The 21,102-nt window shown below is 35.1% G+C and overlaps 1 protein-coding gene and 1 pseudogene across 4 annotated transcripts in view; both read left to right on the top strand.

The window, feature by feature from the left end:
- DENND1B (DENN domain containing 1B) overlaps positions 1-21,102 on the top strand; it is a 259,630-nt gene that overhangs the window by 187,017 nt on the left and 51,511 nt on the right. For all 4 annotated transcript variants that reach the window (XM_041758344.1, XM_041758353.1, XM_041758364.1 and 1 more), the window contains one exon: positions 77-178. In XM_041758344.1, coding sequence (XP_041614278.1) covers positions 77-178 — 102 coding nt within the window. The remainder of the gene's footprint in view (positions 1-76; positions 179-21,102) is intronic.
- LOC121492975 lies at positions 9,605-10,861 on the top strand (annotated as a pseudogene).

Below are 21,102 nucleotides of genomic sequence, written 5' to 3'. Positions count from 1 at the left end.
GTGTGCCTTTTTAGAGAGACTGGTTCCCTCTGACTGACTTCCTATTGACACCCTAAAAATCTTTCTTTCTATCCAGGGTGAGCCCATCACTTTCTGTGAGGAGAGTTTTGTAAAGCATCGCTCAAGTCTGATGAAACACTTCTTGGAAACTGCAGTTAACCTCCAACTTTTCAAGCAGGTAGGAGTGGACCTCCACACTTCCTTCTGTAACAGAAGATGACAGAAATGTAACAGAAACGTGTAACGCATTTTTATCACTTTTATCGAGAGTATGTCAAAGTCCTGAATAGTATCTATCCTAGAATTACAAGAAATTTTTCTTTCTTTTGTAACTGTAGTTATCTATGGTGTGGCACTTCAGAAAATGACGTAATAGTAACTTTGTTATTAAAAAATTAATGATTGACAGTGCTATTCTGATGGCCTGAGGAAGAGTATTCATTTATACAGTTATGAAGCCAGCGTGACTAGTTTCATATAAGGCATCTAGGAGTTAGTTTGGTATGGTAGATTGATAATGGTAAACAAATTACATTTTTTTGTAAGACAGTCCTTTTTTTAATTAAAGATTTTGTTTATTCATGAGAGACATAGAGAGAGAGGCAGAGACATAGACAAAGGGAGAAGCAGGCTCCATGTAGGGAGCCCAATGTAGGACTGGATCCCGGGCCTCCAGGATCACACCCTGGGCCAGAGGCAGAAGCTCAACCCTTGAGCCACCCAGGCATCCCATTTGTAGGAAAGTCCTAATGTAATCCAGTTTGAAAAAACAGATGTCATAATCATAAATTTAAAATTCAGAAAAACACTCCTAGTCATACTGTGTTATCTTAATTTTTGGCTCAGAAAATGTAATTGCCATTTCAGAAGGCAGTAGCTTAACATCAGAACTCAGAATGTTTAGACATACTAGTTCTTTCATTCCAATTTGTGATCATAGCAAATCTCTTAAGTCACGTTTATCTTAGTTTCTGTTTACATAATTTATATTAAGTTTGAAAAACTTTCTTTTCTTATTCCACAAGATAATTTAAATGTAAAGTTACCTATGTGAATTTAACATTTAATGAAGACCTATAATGGGCTATAGACTGCTCAGGGTCAGGATACAACATGAATAAAAAATCAGTAATGCCCTCGAGAAGCTGAAAATCTAATAGAATCCTTTGGACCATTTGGAGAAAAGATATAATGTAACTGGAGATAAGCTTTAAATTAAACAAATGATTTACTTCGATGGTGACAAAACCAGTACTATTATCTATATTCTGAGGAAGTTTTCAAAAATAATTAGAAAATACTCTGGGGGGGCTATAACTGCCTTCTAATGTGTGAAGATTTGCCTTAAAGAAAAGGTTAGATTTGTCCAATACCTAGAAGCAGCAGAATCAGGTTTGATAGATTTCAGGATCCAGGATGTCTTGTGGGTTTCCAAAGTTGGAATGGGTTACTTTTGGTGCTCTGGCCCTAGAGGGGTCCAATATAGACTGAACTGCTTCCCAAGGCTGTAGGAGGATCACAGGATGGTCTTTATACATGCTGAAGTATACAGCACAGTGTCGTCCTAAACTAGTCTTCTAGTGCATGTTCTTGAGTTAAATAATAGTACCCTCTTTGTATTTTTATCTGTCAAGGAGAGAGAGTACTACTGCCCATTGTCAAAATTGAATTGTAAAGATCAGGGTCTATGGGGGTCAAGAACTGAATGGGTAGATAGAGTATCTTAACCTTTGGACCATGAGAGTATAACTAAAGTCTTTTCATTAGATGTAATTCAGACACAGTAATTTATATACTTACAAAATGCTTGTATTTTTAGGAATCAGAATTGAGATAAATCTTGGCTCTGTCACTTAATAACTGTTTGTACATAAGTATCTGATTTCTTTTTCTTTAAAATAGAAATACCACCTACCTCACAGGGTTATGGTAAAGTTTATATGAATTAATACATGTACACCTCAGCACAGTGCATAACACTTTATAGAAGCTTAATAAATTTTAGTGTATGCCTCATTTTAGAGCAATTACATTAATAAAATACACATTTATGCAGGATTTTTTAAAAATAAAACTCAGTAAAAAAGAAACCAAGTATAAAATATTAAAATGATCAAAGTAGAACCCATTATATAGACAACTTGGATAGTTTTACATGCACCAATTGACCGTATTCTCAAACTTGATACCATTTTATGACCCTTAAGAAAGTGATACTTGAAGATAGCTCTGAAAGAATTAAAAATATTTCTGTTACAGTTTCACAAACTTCCAAAGATGAGTAAGTTCCAGAGATTCACTATGTAACATAGTGCCTATAGTTAACAATTATCTTACTGTGTATTTAAAATCTGTTAGGAGAGTATTTCTCTTGTCAGTGTTATTAGCAGAAACAAAAACACAAAGGGATGCAAGGAAATTTTTGGAGGTGTTGGATGTTTATTACCTTGATTGTGGTGATTATAGCAGAAGTGTATACATATGTCCAGACTTACCACGTTATCTCTGTTGTGCAGCTTTTTGATTACCAATTACTCTTTACTGAAGCTTGTGGGAATAGGGGGGAAAAAAAAGCAAAAATTGGAATCAGTTTGTAAAAAATTATCAATAAATGAAGCCTCAAAGACACCATAGCCTTTCTGAAAGAATATAAGAATATTTATCGGGTACAAATGATTACTATTCCTTATTATGAATTTGTGTTCCACTATAGATCGGGAACACCTCAGGTTCTCTCTTTATTTAGTGGTGTTTATGTGTCAAAATTGAGAGAACGTGGACCCACGACAGCAGAGTATGATTTTAAGTGAAGAGTTAAACTGTTCTTTCTTTCTTTTTTTTTCTTTACTGTTATTTCTGATATTATGGCAGGAAGTTTTCAGAACTTACCTTACATACTGAAACTACCTTAAATGCAGTATATATAAAAAAACTTTCCTTAATGGGGGCACAGGTGACAAAGCCCAGTGCTTATTTCCCAAGTTAAGTGTACTAGGAGACCCTACTCCCACAAATCTGGGATGACTTAGTGTAAAAGTAAACAAGAAATAAGGTTGTACCTTCCCTTAATCGTTTCCCAGTGATTGTACCTCCGAAACACTGGTACTGAGTGGATGGGAGGAAAAAGGGCTGCTGAAAAGTAAACACACCAGTCTGTACAGGAATTAATAATTTCAGATTTGGTCTGACACAACCAAAGCCAAGTTTAAATCCTAAGTTGTTAGCATTTTCAGGCCCTAGGCAGAGGCAAAAATACATCTTCTCTTGAGGAATCTAGGCACCAAAGAATTCTCCCACCTGTAATTACAAAGAAAAATTCTGCTGTTAGAAATTATCAAACATACAAGGAAACAAACCATAAATGAGAATTAGAAGAAAGAGTGGACAAAAATTGACATGAAAAGACTTTAATTATTGGAATTGTCAAAAATAGAACATAAAATAGCTATTCTTAAGATGTCCAAAGAAATAGAAAATGAGCTTTAAAAATGTTCAGGATATAAAAAACATTCAAGAAGTGGAACTAATTTTAAGAATTTAGCAAATGTAATTCTGGTAGGAAGCATGTAATTGAAATGAAAGGAAATTGATGGATATAACAGCAGATCAGATCTAACTGAAGAGAGATTTGCTAAACTGGAAGATAGATATGAAAAAAGTAATTGTCCTGAAGATAATGCAGAGAAATGAAAAAATAGAGAATATAAGAGAGGTTAATAGGCATGAAGGGTAGAATGAAAATGCCTAAAGCCATCTTATCAACTCTAAAGGATGAGGACAGAAAATAGAGGAGAGATAGTAGTTGAAAGGACAATACTAGAACCAATAAAATATAACACCTTATAAATTTTAAGAAGTCCAACATATCCAAACTGAATAAATAAAAAGAAATCTACAGCCATACCATATTCAGCTCTAAAGTGTTACATAGTAAGGGAAAACTGTAAAAATAACAAGAGGAGCAAGATTGCCTTCAAAGGAGCAATATACTGACAGCTGACTTCACATCAGCAATCCAGAGGATACTGCTGTATCTTTAGTGTGTTGAGAAAAAATACCTATAATCTTATTATGCCAACTAAAAGACATCTTAATTATAAGAGTTATATGAAAACAATTCTGGGGATGCCTGGGTGGCTCAGCTGTTGAGCATCTGCCTTTGGCTCAGGGCGTGATTCCAGGATCCAGGATCGAGTCCCACATCAGGCTCCCTGCATGGAGCCTGCTTCTCCCTCTGCCTGTGTCTCTCCCTTTCTCTCTCTCTGTGTCTCTCATGAATAAATAAATAAAATCTTAAAAAACAAACAAACAACAATTCTGTCCAAGAAACTGAGTTTGCCCCTTGTGTTGGCTTTATTGATGTGTCTGCTTGGTTAGGCTAAAATCCCCAGTTACTTAATCAAATGCTCATCTCGGTGAAGGTATCTTTACATAAATAATTAAAACTCCCAATCATTTGACTATAGGTGATCCAGGTAAGCCTATCTGAATCAGTTGGAAGGCCTTAAACTCAGAACTGTGATTTCTCCGGGAAAGAGAAAAAATTCTACCTGTGGATGACATCTTTGGCCTCTGCCTGTGGATTTGGCCTGCTCATGATTTCTCCTTCCTGATGCCTACCCTATGAATTTCAGACTTGCTTAGCTAGCCCCCTAATTATGTAAACCAATTCTCTGTAGTAACCTCATATATATGTGTGTGTGTGTGTGTGTGTGTGTCTGTCTGTCTGTCTGTCTATCTGTCTGTCAAATTTCCTACTGGTTCTGCATCTTGGTTGAACTCTGACTACTGCACCAACACAGAAAGAATTCCTTAAGGGAGTACTTTAAGAAAGTACTTCAGGGAGAAAGAAAGGTTTCTCAGATCCAAAATGGAAGGTCTGAGATGCAAGAAGGAAGGAAGAACAAAATAAATGGTAAATATGTGGATTAAAGTTAAGCAGTATTAACTGTGTAATATAGGCAAGTCCTACCACATGTTCAAGAATGAAATGGTTCTAATTCAAATTGCAAAAAATTTCTCTTTTGATAATGTACAAAAGGAGATACTCTTCAATTTGTTTTATATAGTTAGGATCATCTTGATTCCAGATCCTAAAACAGTATGAGCAAAGAATATTATAGGCTAGCCTCACTCACAATCATAGATGCAAAAATTTAAACAAAATATTTGCATCCAATTTTAGCAATAAATAAAAAGGCTACTACTTTATGAATAGGTTGCATTTTAGGAAATCATTGAGTGTAGTAATTCACTACATTAGCTGATTATAGAAGAATCATTAGATCCTCCCAACAGATGGAGAAATTTTTCATAAAATACATGATAAAAACTAAAAAGAAGAGGCATGATTGAAGATATTTTCAACAAACATCATACTTAATATTGAAACACCAAAAACTTCCCTCTGAAAAAGGTGTTACCTATTACCATTGAAATTCCTAATGCATATAATTTAGCTAAAAAAATTTTTTTAAAGATTTAGAAAGAAGACACCAAAGTAACTTATTTTTATTACTTTCAGGAGAGAGACAAGTTTCTTAAGACATAAGAAATAGCTTAATAAGTTTGACTTGAAGAATTAAGAACTTTTGATTTTTAAGACCTCATATTTGTAATACATATGAACCACCTAAGGATTTAGAATTTAGAATTCAAACCAAACCAAACCGGGGCGCCTGGGTGACTCAGTCAGCTTAGCATCTATCTTCGGCTCAGGTCATGATCTCAGGATTCTGGGATCCAGTCCCACATGAGGCTTCCTGCTGAGCAGGGAGCCTTCTTCTCCCTTTTCCTCTCCCTCTGCCACTCCCCCTGCTTCTGTTCTCTCTCTCACTCTCTCACAAATAAATAAATAAATAGAATCTTAAAAAAAAAAAAAACTCAAACCAAAGACTCCTACATGTCTGTAAGAAGTATATCCATCCAATGGAATTGTGTAAAAAACTTTAATTGGCATATGCAAATGAAGCCTGAATAGCTAATAAAAGTATGCAAGGTATTCAACCTTATTTGTGGTTAGAGAACATCAAATAAAAAAACAGTGATTGGCAGAATTTTAAAAACCTGAAAATCTCAAAATTTGGCAAAGGCATGGAGCAAGGGACCAAGTTTAACTGTTCTTGGGAATGTAAATTTGCACAAATTGTTTAGAAAACATTTTGGCACTAGCATTTAAAGCTAAACATACAAATTTCTTATGAATTGCGCTCTAAATTGCACACCAAAAATCATTTCTTAATACTGTTCGTAAAAACAAAATACTGGCAGTAATCTTAGATGTTCATCCGTATTAAAATGAACAAATTATTATATTCATATAATAGAACATGATTTAGCAGGAAAATAAAGTGCGGCAAAACCGAATATGAATGAATGAACAGCAAATCACTGAAGAATTACTATGATGAGTCCTTCTGTGTCATGTTTAATAGCATGAAAAATTAAATAATATATTATTTAGGGAAGTATCTATGTGGTAAAATGATAAAGGCAGGCAATTAAAGGATAAGCTGAAGGGATTCTGGTCTTTCCTGTGGGGAAAGAGGGACACTCAAGGAGGGACCTTTAAGAAGGGAATGTTCTGGTAGTTTGCTTTATCATATTATTTAAACTTAATTATTTAAGTTACTATTATTTGAATTATAAGTACTGTATAAAAACATATTGTTTATTTCTAGATCAGTCTGTGATAGGCTGTTTTCCTTGGCAGTCGACTTCTTAACCTCTTGCGGCCTCAGTTTCTGCATCTGTACGATGAGTTAGACTGGAACGTCATGAAGTCTGAGATACCTTTCAGCTCTAACATTCCATGATATTATGGAATAAACATAGCTTAGACGGATGATAGTAGTTTCCATTTGGATAAATTCCTCTTTAGATAATGGGTTTGGAAAGATTCCCAGAAACAGCTTCTTAAATCCTCAGCCTTGACATCACCGTGTTTCTTTAGCTAACAGCTTTATGGAAGATTTAAGCTATTATTTTTAGGACTCTTACCTTTATCTCATATTATGCCAACACAATAGTTGGAATTATTTACTTGTGTATAATATTATTTGTTATTAAGGCCACTGGAAGTAAAGTTTTTTTCTACTCATTTTATTATACACTTTTCCTGGCTAAGGGCCGTGACTGAGTTAGGTGCATTGATCCAAGAGCCTAGTCTAGAACTACAAACATATGGGATCTCCATGAATGTAGACCCTCCTTTAGCTGGCAACTGAGATTTATGTTAAACATTATGTATTACAGGTAAAGAATTCAAGGATAAAAACAGATTCAAATTGGAAAAGTCTCTTTTTACTGTTCTTCCAAAACCCTTTCCTACCTGTCATAAGATAATACAAATGTGTCTTTCTTAAACTTTTCCATCTGACAAAGTGTCCCTCGTGATAGAAGAGAACATGTCTTTAAAAAAGAATGGGAATGTGGCTATAGGAGCCTGCCGAAAAGTACATGAAAGCCATTTGTATTTTTCAGAAACATTCATACATATCATGCATTCTGTACCACAATATAGTTGTTTATTTTAAAATAAAAATATTTTAAATAAATTACTGGTTAAAAAAATAAATTACTGGTTAGATTACCTTTTTCCTCCCTTCACCTCCAGTAAAATTAAGTTTATCATCCTTTGGCTTTGAGTCCCTGGTCTCCCCACCATGTGTCCCTAGTGGCATGCCTACCCCATTGTTAATAGCATTGGCTCTGGAATGTTCTAGAATCCAACAAACCTAGGTTTGTATCTTGGCATGCCCCTTTCTCAGAATAGCATACATTGTAAAGAGCTTGGTCTCTCTGTGCTTTAAATCCTTGCCCAGTTTTTTACACTATGGAATATCCAAGTACACTGAATATCCCTTCCAATACACCTTTACAAAGTAAGGTTTTGTATATGTTGTGCTGTGAAACCAGTGTTAATCTGCTTTCACTCATTTTTCATAGCTTGCTAAATGTCAGTCCTTATCCAAATCAGCCTTTTACCCTTACATCTTCTCTGTTCCCTTAGAGCTTTGTTCATACCTGAGTTACAGCATTTAGTCTTTGTTACTGTAATTTATCTCTTTGTTGTGCCTTCCTTCACCTCCTTAAAGCTCCCCCTAATTCCCCCACCACTAGGTCTGCACTCCTTTCTCTGTGCCTGTACTACTTTGAAACAAACATTTAGTTTGTTTATTCACTTAACAGTTTCGTACTGAACAAGCATTTGTTTTTTTGTCAGGTAATGCTACTTCAAGCACTTGAAATTCAGAGGTGTGTAACCTGCTTTCATGGAGTTGTTATTTCTAGTGAAGGGAATGGCTTAACAAACAACAAAGATAAGAAAAGTATCAGCAGGATATGAGATATTGATTGAGTAGCTAACTTTAGACCAGAGGTTGAGAAAGGGCATTACTTAAAAGGTGATACTTTAAGCTAAATCTAAAAAAGGCATTAGTTTTAAGAATATCAAAAGAGGAACATCATTTCAAGTAGAGGGGATTCCTATTGCAAAGACCCTAAAGGAGGGAAAGAACTTGGCATTTCCTAGCATCAGAATTAAATCAGCTATGAGCAAGAAAGAAAGTTGTATTAGATGAGGTTAGAAGAGCAGAGAGGGGACCGATCTTACTGATCTTACTGGACTTTGAAGGCGTAAGAGTTACATTTTATTCTAAATGAAGTAGTATGCTATTGGAAAGCGCTCACTGGTATGTGACTGCATCTGATTTGTATTTTATAAAGATTGCCCAGATTATACTGTAATGGATTAGAGGAGAGGGAGGTGGCAAAAGTCCAGTTATGGGTCTGTTACAATTGGGCAGGAGAGAAGTGATGGTGGCTTGGATGATAAGGATAGTAGAAAAGATGGAGTGAAATAGAGCAGAGTTTGGGGACACCTGGGTGGCTCATTGGTTGAGCATCTGCCTTCGGCTCACGGCATGATCCTGGAGACCCGGGATCAGGTTTGGTTATGTTTTGGAGGTAGAATTGCTGATTCTTGCTGATGGGTTAGAGAGCGAGGAGGGAAATGCAAAATCAATGATAATGCTCGTATCTATGTTTTCATATTGGCACTTCTAGTAATTCTTTTAGTTTATCAATTTTTCTTTCTTTTTTTTTGTATCAATTTTTCTGTATAGATTATGAACTACTCCAGTACTGGGGCCATATGTGATTCAGTTCTGTAGATGTGGTTTCTTATAAAGGGTCTTGTTAATGCTAGGTGCTAAATATTAGTAAAATTTCTCTGGGCAATGTTTTATAATTATTACTTATAAAGAGTGATTTTTGAATACTAAGATATTTACATACCACAGTGATTAATAGCCATAAATTATATATAAGGGCTCAAAGATTAGAGAGATGGATTTGTTTCATGAAAGTAAACTTCTCGGGGATCCCTGGGTGGCGCAGCGGTTTGGCGCCTGCCTTTGGCCCTGGGCGCGATCCTGGAGACCCGGGATCGAATCCCACATCAGGCTCCCGGTGCATGGAGCCTGCTTCTCCCTCCGCCTGTGTCTCTGCCTCTTTCTCTCTCTCTGTGACTATCATAAATAAATAAAAAAAAATTAAAAAAAAAAGAAAGTAAACTTCTCATTATAACCAAAGAATACAATAACAAGCATACATCCACTAAATAATATATAAATAACAACATTAGGGAAAAAATCCTCAAGATCAATCCACTTCTAATGAATCACTATTTCATTTTGTAAATATGCTAACAATTCCATCAAGTTTCCATTATATAAGGAACATGCTTTTGTGGATATAAGTAGAAAGTTCTCATGTCAGTTCATTAAGAGGATACTTACCAGAAATTTGTATTAAAGTTCATTTAAAAAGTCTTTGATGAACTTTGGACAACTGTTGTGTCCAATACAACTACTTTTGTGAGGGAATACCTGAAAATTTATGATTTGATAAAATATATCCTGTACAGTCTTGGATGGGGGAAGGGATTCATGTTCAACTAACCTTCAGAATTAGTGAAGGGGTCTCTTTTTCGTGGCGCCTCCGAGGTGGTAGGTCACTTCAGGATGAAGCTAAACATCTCTTTCCCAGCCACTGGCTGCCAGAAAGTCATTGAAGTGGATGATGAGCACAAACTCAAACTGTGTACCTTTTATGAGAAGTGTATGGCCACAGAAGTTGCTGCTGATGCTCTGGGCGAGGAATGAAAGGGTTACGAGTCAGTGGTGGCAATGACAAACAAGGTTTCCCCATGAAGCAGGGTGTCTTGACCCGTGACTGCGTCCGCCTGCTGCAGAGTAAGGGGCATTCCTGCTACTGACCCAGGAGGACTGGAGAGAGGAAGCGCAAATCTGTTTGGGGTTGTGTTGTGGATGCCAATCTCAGTGTTCTCAATTTGGTTATTGTGAAAAAAGGGGAGAATGATATTCCTGGACTAACTGATACTACTGTGCCTCGTTGCCTGAGCCCAAAGGGGCCAGCAGAATCCAAAAGCTTTTAATCTGTCAAAAGAAGACGATGTCCACCAGTATGTTAGAAAGCCCCTAAACAAAGAAGGTAAGAAACCTAGAACCAAAGCACCCAAGATTCAGCGTCTTGTTACTCCAACATGTCCTCCAACACAAACGTTGGCATATTGCTTTGAAGAAACAGCGTACTGAGAAAAATAAAGAAGAGGCTAAGAGGCTATTCTTTTAGCATAAGAATATGCTAAACTTTTAGCCAAGAAAATGAAGGAGGCCAAGACAAACGCCAGGAACAGATTGCCAAGAGGCAGAGGCTGTCCTCTCTGAGAGCTTCTACCTCTAAGTCTGAGTCCAGAAAAATGAGATTTTCTAAGAGTTACAAAATAAATAAGATCAGACACCAAAAAAAAAAAAAAGAATTACTGTGAAGATGAACAACCATGACACATAAGGAAAACTCAGTGGCTATGATACAGAATAATATTTCTTTTTCTAAAAGCGTTTGTCAAGGTGCCACATCAAAGATGAATAAATATATTACAGTCTTGGAATATGAGGCAAAATAATGTGATATATAAAGAGCTGATTTGGGCCCATAAAAACAACTTTCTGATATACTCATTACTTGATTTCAGATCTAACTTATAACATAAATTTTGAAATGCATTGTACAATAATTCTAAAAACCTAAAATAGAAATTTATCTATCATATAATAATAAAATATTATGGATGGTAATATAGTTATCTGTTTATTCAATAAATATTTGGTAACTACTATTTGAAGTTACCATATTTAACATAAAAGTGTTTTCATATTTATCAGGGATTTTTAAACAAATGACATATTTCCCTAAGATATTGTACACAAAAAGATTGTACTTTATGGTGGAGAAACCCAGCAGATACCACCTTAACAGGTGATCAGTGTTCACATCACCAGCAGTAGTAACATAAAGTGACATCGTGTACTCCCTGATGAGATTCACTGAGGGCACAGTTACCCCCAGGGTATTCTTTCCAAAATGCATAACCTCCATCTAATGATGGGAATACATTAGACAAGCCTGCATGGAGGAGTATTCTACAATATGACTGAGCAGTGCTCTCCAAAGGGCAAAGAAGATTTACAAAGGGCAAAGAAAGACTGATGAACTACAAATGGAAAAGACTGGATTAGAACATGGAATAAAAATAAGACATTAGCAGAAAAACCAATATAACCTGAATATAGTCTGTAGATTATTTAATAGTACTATAACTATGTTAATTTCTTGCTTCTGATAAATGTACCATGGTTCTACAAGATGTTACCATTAAGGGAAATTGGATAAAGGTTATGTGGGAACTCTCTGTTCTATTTTTGCAACATTCCCATAAATCTAAAATTATTTCAAAATAAAAAGCTTAAACAGATTCTCAAGAAAAGAATACCAATAGGACATTCACATTTAGGTATCTTAGTGTCTACTTAATAGAGTCTCTTTCATGCCACTATTATTGTCCCTTGTGTTATAGTTTCTCCTGAGAGGATAGCTTTTGTTACAGGTGTAACAAAAAGAATCCTTGCTCTAATCCTCTTTAATGTACCTTTCTTGTATACTTCTCTATCTGTGATATGTTTTTTTTAACTTTTTCCCCCTCATTTTTCTCTAGGCTGTTCCTTTAAATGTTTGTTACAGTTATACTCTCCTTTTACCTGTCCTCTAAATGTTACAGTCCTCTCGGCTTTATCCTTTGGCCTCTCCTTCTCTGATTCGTATATCTCACTGGGGGTTCTTATGTAAGACCACAACCACATTAATTACCTATATATGATGAGTCCCCAATACATCCTTCTCACAGACCCATATAGAAGTAAATGTATGTATGTTTGCATAGTATATATCTTTGTGCACACCTCCGAAGGTATACCTGCATCACCCTTGTGGTGATACCTCCATCTGTACATGTGCACACATACTGGACCCTCCTGCATTCTGTCTTTTTGGAACTAGTGCTATCCTGTTGCCTAAATCAGAAAATGAGGAGCCCTCTTTTCCCATATTACCGCTGCTGACCTTTCTTGCGTCCATTTTCTAGTTCTTTACTATGTTCTGTTGAGTCTGCTTTCTAAATATTATTTAGATGATCTGTTTTATCCTCTCCAATTTCAATGTCAATGACTTATGTTGGATAGCTGGTTTCAGCTCCCTGTAAGCCTTCCTGCCTTCTATCTTTTTTTTTTTTTTTTTTTGCATTCTGCTTTAAGATTGTTCTTTCTGAAAAGCACGTCTTATATTTTTCTATTATATTTAGAATGGAGTTCAAACCCCTAGCATGGCACACAAAATCTTTCATTTTATGACTTCTGTCTCTCAGATCTTTTCTCTAATGCTTCTCCAGATACTTTTGCTATAGCAGTTCTGAATAATTTGCTGTTAGGTCTCTGAAAATAGTTTCATGTCCCTATGAACAGCCCATATTCAGGGGCATTCTACAATATAACCAAGTAGTACTCTCCAAAAGTGTCTAGATCACTAGAGGCAAGGCAAAAGACCAGTGAACTACAAATGGAAAAGATTGGATTCAATCCTGGGGTAAAACAAGAAATTAGTAAAAAAAACTGGTATAACCTGAATATAGTCTGTAGACTATATTATTTAATATATTTATTTATTTTATTTATAATATAATAAATATAATTATTTATTTAATATGGGGCTCCATCCCAGAACCCCGGGATCATGACATGAACCAAGATATTTTATTTATAATATAATAAATATAATTATTTATTTAATAATGCTGTATCTATGTTAATTTCTTGCTTTTGATGAATGTACCAAAAAATAATTTGGATTATAATAAATGCTTACTAATAAACAGTGAGAGTGAGAGATAGTAATTATGAAGAAATAAAAATAACATTTATTAAATACTGATTTATGAACTTAGACCGTAATTCAGGTTGATTTGTTTGGATCTTTCTTGAGTTGTAGGCTCTGTAAAGACAAGGGTCATTTTTTAAAAAGTGTTTTGTATCCTAATATGTAACACATGATAGATAATTAACATTGTCAAATAAATAAAATAAAAACTACTGAGTGACTCCTTATATGGCGCAGCGGTTTAGCGCCTGTCTTTGGCCCAGGGCGCGATCCTGGAGACCCGGGATCGAATCCCACGTCAGGCTCCCGGTGCATGGAGCCTGCTTCTCCCTCTGCCTGTGTCTCTGCCTCTCTCTCTCTCTGTAACTATCATAAATAATAAATAAATAAATAAAAATAAATAAAACCTTAAAAAAAAAAGAATATATATGCAAATGTCTTGTCAGTTTTGATAGAAGAGCTTATAAAATTGATCATAATGAAGCTTACTTAGGGAAAATCCAGAACTTGTAGGAGTCAAGTGTTACGTGTTTTAGATTGAGTGGTGTCTACAACTTAAACCTGGGGTCACGTAATGCTGTGAGATGTAGAAGTGAAAATTCATTGACATCCTGAACATTCTCTATATTTTGTGCTATGACCCACTTTCTCTGACTGAATAAGATGTTGAATAAAAGGAGTCAGTCAAAAGCCATAAGTCTTCCTTTTATGTTAGCTAGATATTTTGGAAGACTTTAGAAAGCTTTTAACATAAATAATAAAATCCCATGAATTTCTACATTATCCTATTAATCTTTTCTTAAAAGAAGCATGATAGTTACTTATGTATGGTATGCAATCTATAGCTAAGATCAACACATGCCTTACTATATTAAAGATTCAACAGGTTTGGAGTATTAGGAAACATTTGATATATGAATTATTGGGAAATGGTAATTGTATCAAGCACTGATTTTGTAATATGAAAAAATAATCAAAATAAAATGTGACATAGGAAAGGTCTGGAGACTTATTGGCAGAAGGAAGGAACGTACAGGAGAGATGGCTTATCAGGACAAAGAATATAGATTTTTCAGCATCCTTTGTTCACTTTACTTAGTATTTTATTTTTTAATTTTTTTAAAGATTTTATTTATTTGAGAGAAAGAGAGTGGGTCACTTGGGTGGCTCAGTAGTTGAGCATCTGCCTTTGGCTCAGGTCATGATCCCGGGGTCCTGAGATTGAGTTCCGCTTTGGACTGCCTGCAGGGGACCCTGTTTCTCCCTCTGCCTATGTCCCTGCCTCTGTGTGTGTGTGTCTCATGAATAAATAAATACAATCTTTAAAAAGAGAGAGAGAGAGAGAGAGTAAGAGAGAGTGAGAGAGCGCACAGGTTGGGGATGAGGGGTAGAGGGAGATGGAGAAGCAGACTCCCTGCTGAGCAGGGAGCCTGACATGGGGCTCCATCCCAGAACCCTGGGATCATGACATGAACCAAAGATAAACACTTAACTGGCTGAACCACCAGGTGCCCCACTTCAATTAGTATTTTAAACAGTGTTTCTCTAAGAAGGGTCTCAAACCATCTGCATCAGATTTACCTAGAAAGTCTATTAAAAATGGATATTCTTGAGTCTCACCTTCAAAATTTCTGATTCAAGATGCCTGGATTAAAACCTGGCAATCTAAAAAAAAAAAAACAAAACAAAACAAAAAAAACCTGGCAATCTACATTGTTAATGAAATAGATAATATGCACACTAAAGTTTTGGAAACATTCATCTAAGTATTCTTTATTCATTCTCTCAATTCAATATAATTTGAGTGTCTACTTATGTATCAGGTAGTGTTCTGGATGCTGAGATGTATCAGAAAAAAAACAAAAAATAATATCTGACTTTGTGAATCTTTTATTTCTAGTATGAAGGGGACACATAATAAATTATGTAGAATGTTCAAAGATGATAAGTACTATGGAAAAGTAAATAGAATGGAAAAGGGAGGCAGCTTGGAGGCTAGGAAGGAATTTAAGATAGTATAATCAGTGTGGATTTCATGGAATATGTGGCATTTGAGCAACATATTCCATGATGTTGGGTGGTCAAAGACAGAAGCAGAGAGGAAGATGTGGAAGGCTATTGCTATAATCTTGGTGAGAAGTGATGGCATTTAGGAACTGGCTCGTGGAAGATAGAGTAGCAGCTGGTCAGGTTATGGATCCATTTTGAAGATAAAGTCAGTGGATATTCTGAAAGATTTAGTATGATGGGTGGACGAAAGAGGAATCACAGATGTTTTCATGATTTCTTATCCAAGAAACTGCTAAGATGTAGCTGTCATTCCCCTGAGATGGGGAATATTATGGGCAAGAAAGATATTGCTGAGAAGAATTCAATTTTGGATATGTTAAGTTTGAGATGTTAGACATCCAACTTGGTTAGCAAATGGATAAGTGAGGCAGAGGATACAGTTAGAACTGGAAATAGAAATTTGGAAGTCATCAACATAGGGATAGGATTTAAAGCCATTAGACTCAAGGAAAATTGAGATTATCGGAGGAGTGGCTATACAGAGAAATGGTCTTTAAGAAGCCCAGGAACTGATAATAAATAGCAGGAGGCAATGGTGAAGGAGGCTAAGAAAGAGTGAGTGAACGGTGAGGTTAGAGAGAGTTCAACACAGTAAGGTATCTTCATGGCTCAATAGGGAAAGAATACCAAAGAGAAAGGGGACAGCACTGCCAAAGTCTCGTGACAAGTTAATTAAAATAAAGACCTGAAACTGACCACTGAATTTGGTGAGATCTGATGACCTCAGCAAGAGCAAATTCGCTGAAATGGTGAGGCAGAAATCATGGTTGAAGCATGAGAGAAGAAGAAGTGGAGACCAAAGTCCTGACATCTCCTTTGTGTTTTACTGTAAAAAGCAATGCAGAAATGGACCTAGCCAGAGAAGTAAAAGGGATTAGGAGAAGAAATAACACGTGTGTAGGCTGATGGGAAGATCTAGTAGAGAAAGAAAGCTATATTCAGGAAAAAGGAAAAATTGTTAGCAGGGTTGGTCTTTGTGAGAAGCACAGTTATTTCATGCATGACAAGAGAGAAAGCAGAGGCATGGGAAGAGGAGGAGGTGGAGGGGCTGGATAATTGAGATGCTTAGAACTTGCAGAATTTTTCTTTTAATGACTTCAGGATTCCACTTCCACACACACACACTGCCTGCCCCCCCGTACCCCGCCTCCTTCAGTGAAATTAGGAAGCAAGGTCATCAGCTGAGAGAGAATGGGGAAAGTGGTTGAATATTTAAGGAGGGAGAAGATATGAAATAGGTGAGAGAGAGAGTAGACTAGAAAAATAGTAGAATTGTTTGGCATTATTCAGAGCACATTGGAGATGGCAGATTATGACTTTAAAGTGAGAGTAGTCCTCACGGTTGGCTGAGTTTTCTGTCAACACCTGTAGCTTCCTACAGGCCTACTGATTATATGCTTACTTCTCTCTCAGGGTGTTATTTATGCTGGTGGCTCCCTTTCCCTGGAATACTTTTTCCCATAAGCTGTGGCCTACTTCCTCTCTGCTTTCAAGTCTTGACTCAGATATCATCATCTTCATATCTGCCCCGACTACACTCTTTAAAATTGGAAGTTCCTTGCCCAAACTCCCCAGTCTTCCTTATGCAATTCTATCTACTTTTCAAACACCTATCACCACCTAACTCACTACTTAATTTATTACATTTTTTTTTAATTTCGTGTTCACTTCCCTTCTCCCCTGCTAAATGTCTAAGCATTATGAAAGGTTTTTTTGTTACTGAATTATAATTGACATACAGTATTGTATTAGTTTCAGGTATACAACAAGATAGAGATTCGATAGTTTTATACATTATGAAATGATTATCACCATGGGTCTAGTCACCACCTGTCACTATCTGAAGTTATTAAAATATTATTGACTTTATTCCCTATGCTGTAGTTTATATCCTTGTGACTTACTTATTTGATGACTGGAAGTTTGTACTTAATCTCCTTCACCTATTTCACCCATGCTCCTGCCACCTTTCCCTCTGGCAACTGGTGGTTTGTTCTCTGTATGTATAAGTCTGTTTCTGTTTGTTTCGTTTGTTCTTCTTTTTTTTTTTTAAGATTCCACATGTAAGTGAAATCCTACAATACTTGTCTTTCTCTACCTAACTTATTTCACTTAGCATAATACCCTCTATGTCTATTTATATTTTGGCAAATGGCCAGATTTTTATATATATATATATGTGTATATATATATACACATATATATATATATATTCTTTATCCATTCAATTATCAATGGATAATTATTCTATTATTCTATTTATATTTTGGCAAATGGCCAGATTTATATATATATATATATTCATATATATATATTCATATATATATTTATCCATTCAATTATCAATGGACACAGGTCACTGTCCTATCTTGGCTATTGTGAGCAATGCTGCAATGAACGTATATCTTTCTGAATTAGTGTTTTAATTTTTTTGGATAAATACCCAAAAGTAAAATAAAAATAAAAATAAAAATAAAGTAAAATTGCTGGATACTATGGTAGTTCTATTGTTAATTTTTTGAAGGAGCCTCCATACTGTTAGTAGCTGCACCAATTTACATTCCCACCTACAGTACATGTTGCCAACATCTTTGCCGACACTTATTTTTTGTTTTTTTGATAATAGCTATTTTGACAGTTTTGAGATGTAATCTTGTTTTGATTTGCATTTCTCTGTTGATTCATAATGTTGAACATCTTTCCATATGCCTATCATTCATCTATATGTCTTCTTTGGAAAAATGTCTGTTTAGGTCCTCTGCCCATTTTTTAATTGGGTTTTTGTTTTGTTTTGTTTTGAGTTGTATGAGATCTTTATATAATTTGGATATCGACCCTTCAACTGCTACATCATTTGCAAGTATCTTCTCCCATTCAGTAGTTGTTTTTTTTCATGTTGTTGATGGTTTCCTTCACTATGCTGGAGCTTCTTAGTTTGATATAGTCTCATTTGTTAATTTTTTTCAATAATTTATTGAAAAAACCCTTTTTAGCTTATTTTTTTAATGTTTTATTTATTTGAGAGAGAGAGAGAGAGAGAGAGAGAGAGGCAGAGACACAGGCAGAGGGAGAAGCAGGCTCCATGCAGGGAGCCCGATCCTAGGTCTCCAGGAGCACACCCCAGGCTGCAGGCAGTACTAAACCGCTGCACCACCAGGGCTGCCCCCCATTTGTTTATTTTTGCTTTTGTTGCCTTTGTCTGAGGAGACACACAGGTATTTAAAAAAACAAGGAAAGTCTCAAATAGTCTAAGTTTAAAGGAACAAAGTTAGTAGAAGGAAAGAAATAATAAAATCAGAGAGGAAATAAACGAAAATAGACACTTAAAAAAGAATAGAAAAGATCAATGAAACTAAGACCTAGTTCTTTGAAAAGATAGATCAGTAAACCTTTATTTAGTTAGACTCCTCAAGAAAGAAGAAAGTTCACAAAGGCTTGAATTTTTCTTTTATTCATTTCTGTATTTTAGGCATTTAGAAAAGTTCCTGGCATACAGTAAACATTCAATTAGATATTTATCAAATGATTGAATTAATTAATTCTTTGGCCTGGTGGTGGTCATGAAGTTTAAGAGACCTGATTTTGTTGCAGATTATTTAATGACTATCAGTTGATATATCCTGGAGGATAGTGTTATTCCATTAATGTTGTTTTAAGTTATTAGTTCTAATAATAAATCACACCAAATGGGATTTTTATGCTCTGCAAAGTGCTTTCTGGTCATTATCCCATGGTACTGTAATTTAGTAATCTTACAGTTTCAGTTACCTAATAATTGAAATGGAATAAAAATAACAGTTTATTTCTATTCCTTCATATACTTAATTCTTTTGGTTTAGCTCTAAACTGACCTACCTTATTCCCATTTGTTATAGCAGTTTGTGTTTCTATACAGCTACTAACTGAATGCCTTGCATTTAGCAGGTGTCTATAAATATCTTTTGACTTAATTTAATGGTAACACTTTAGTGTAGTTTTCACTAACCTGTCAAGGTTTACTGAGCATTTATAAAAAGGGAATATTTAAATTAGACTACTTATTTTTTTTAGCCCAAAGCATTATATAAACAGGAAATGTTAAAGATCTGTCATAAATTCATATATTTTAAAAGTAATTTTTACTGTATTTAAATTTTTCTTTAAATTGCTAAAGATTGCTGTCTCATTAAAAATGTATTTTTCTCTAGCTCTCAAACCTTTATTAGATTAGTTATCTTATATTTGTGCCAAGAAGAATTTCTAACAAGAGATAAATCTTGAGCTATGTTAATTTTTCCTCCAGGCTGAAAAAGGAATTGGGGAGGATAAATGTGTTTATTGTGTTGTTCCGGTGCCTCTGCTGCTTTGCTTCAGGAACAAGCACAAAAAACAGCACTCCGTCTTTCCGCTTCTACAGCACAACAAAGAACTGTACCACTAACCCTCTTTCTCCAAAGCTCTTTTTAAAAAGTCAAAATCTTTAAAAATCATATAAGCATCTTAAAATTTAATTATTGTCATCCTCAGAGTTTTGATGGATTGATTGCAATTACGTATTTACATAACCTGTGTCTGTCTACACAACTGAAGGCATTTAGGGCATTGATTAATAGCATAATTTGTTTTGGATTTTTGGATTAAATGCCATAAGTGCACTGACTGGTGAAGAATTAAAGAACTGTGAGAAACATACAATTTATCTCTTAAAGGAAAGATACATAGTCTCCTGGGCCATTTATTTAAGTTTACTCTGTGAATCTGAATCTGATCAGAATATATTCTTTATATTATCTGGTGAAGAAGCGTATCACTAAGTCTATTCTTCACATTTTATTATATTTTTAAAATATTTATATTGAATTGCATTTGAAAATTGATGATGAATGTTTATTTAACAGTATTGCTTACTGAAGTCCATTTAAAATGATAGTTTCTTTAAATGGACTCAGTTTCCTATTAAGGTGGTTATTTGGAGATAAAAATGCTTTGAAAAGCCTTAGCAATAATAGTATCAAAAAGAGTAGCAGGAAGTAGCTTTACTGCTTAAAAATATTTCTCATCACCTGTCACGCTATTTTAAAATTGTGTCATAAGGGTCAAAAAAATTCAATTCTTGCAATAATTGGTGATTTGGAGGGAATAATATTAATGATCTTGATAACTATATATCTTTTTTAAATTTTATTTATTTGAGAGAGAGAGCACATGAGCACAAGAACAGGGGGGAGGGGGAAGAGGCAGAGGGAGAGGAAGAAGCAAGCTCCCTGCTGATCAGGGAGCCCCACACAGAACTCTGGCCCAAGACCCTGGGATCATGACCTGAGCAGAAGGCAGACAGTTAACCTAATGAGCTACCCAGGCACCCATATATATATATATATATCCTTATTTGAATGAATTTTATCTATTTCTAATTTACGATAAAATTATGGAATCCATGCCATGGAATTAGGTCTATGAATTTTTTTGAAATTTCCAATTATGTTATTTGTTATTTGGTGTGATTACATAGCATGTTTAGATCTAGGTTTTAATTTTCACTTTTGGAACGAAAAGCAAAATATTAAGATTCATGTAAAAAGCATCATCTTAATGCCAACTCTTAAATTCCTTTAAGAATTTGCTATACTTGCAACCTAATGTTATGTTATATCTATAGCACTTTCATTGTTAATAACAGTGTTACTTGTCATTACTTGTAATTCCAAATTAATACTTCCAAAACTTACATCTTCTGATTACCTAAAGATACATGTTTAC

This window comes from Vulpes lagopus, chromosome 1, assembly GCF_018345385.1.
Source record: "Vulpes lagopus strain Blue_001 chromosome 1, ASM1834538v1, whole genome shotgun sequence".
Classification (NCBI taxonomy): domain Eukaryota; kingdom Metazoa; phylum Chordata; class Mammalia; order Carnivora; family Canidae; genus Vulpes; species Vulpes lagopus.
Note: the sequence above shows the minus strand (reverse complement) of the source record. Positions and strands in the feature narration are given on the sequence as shown.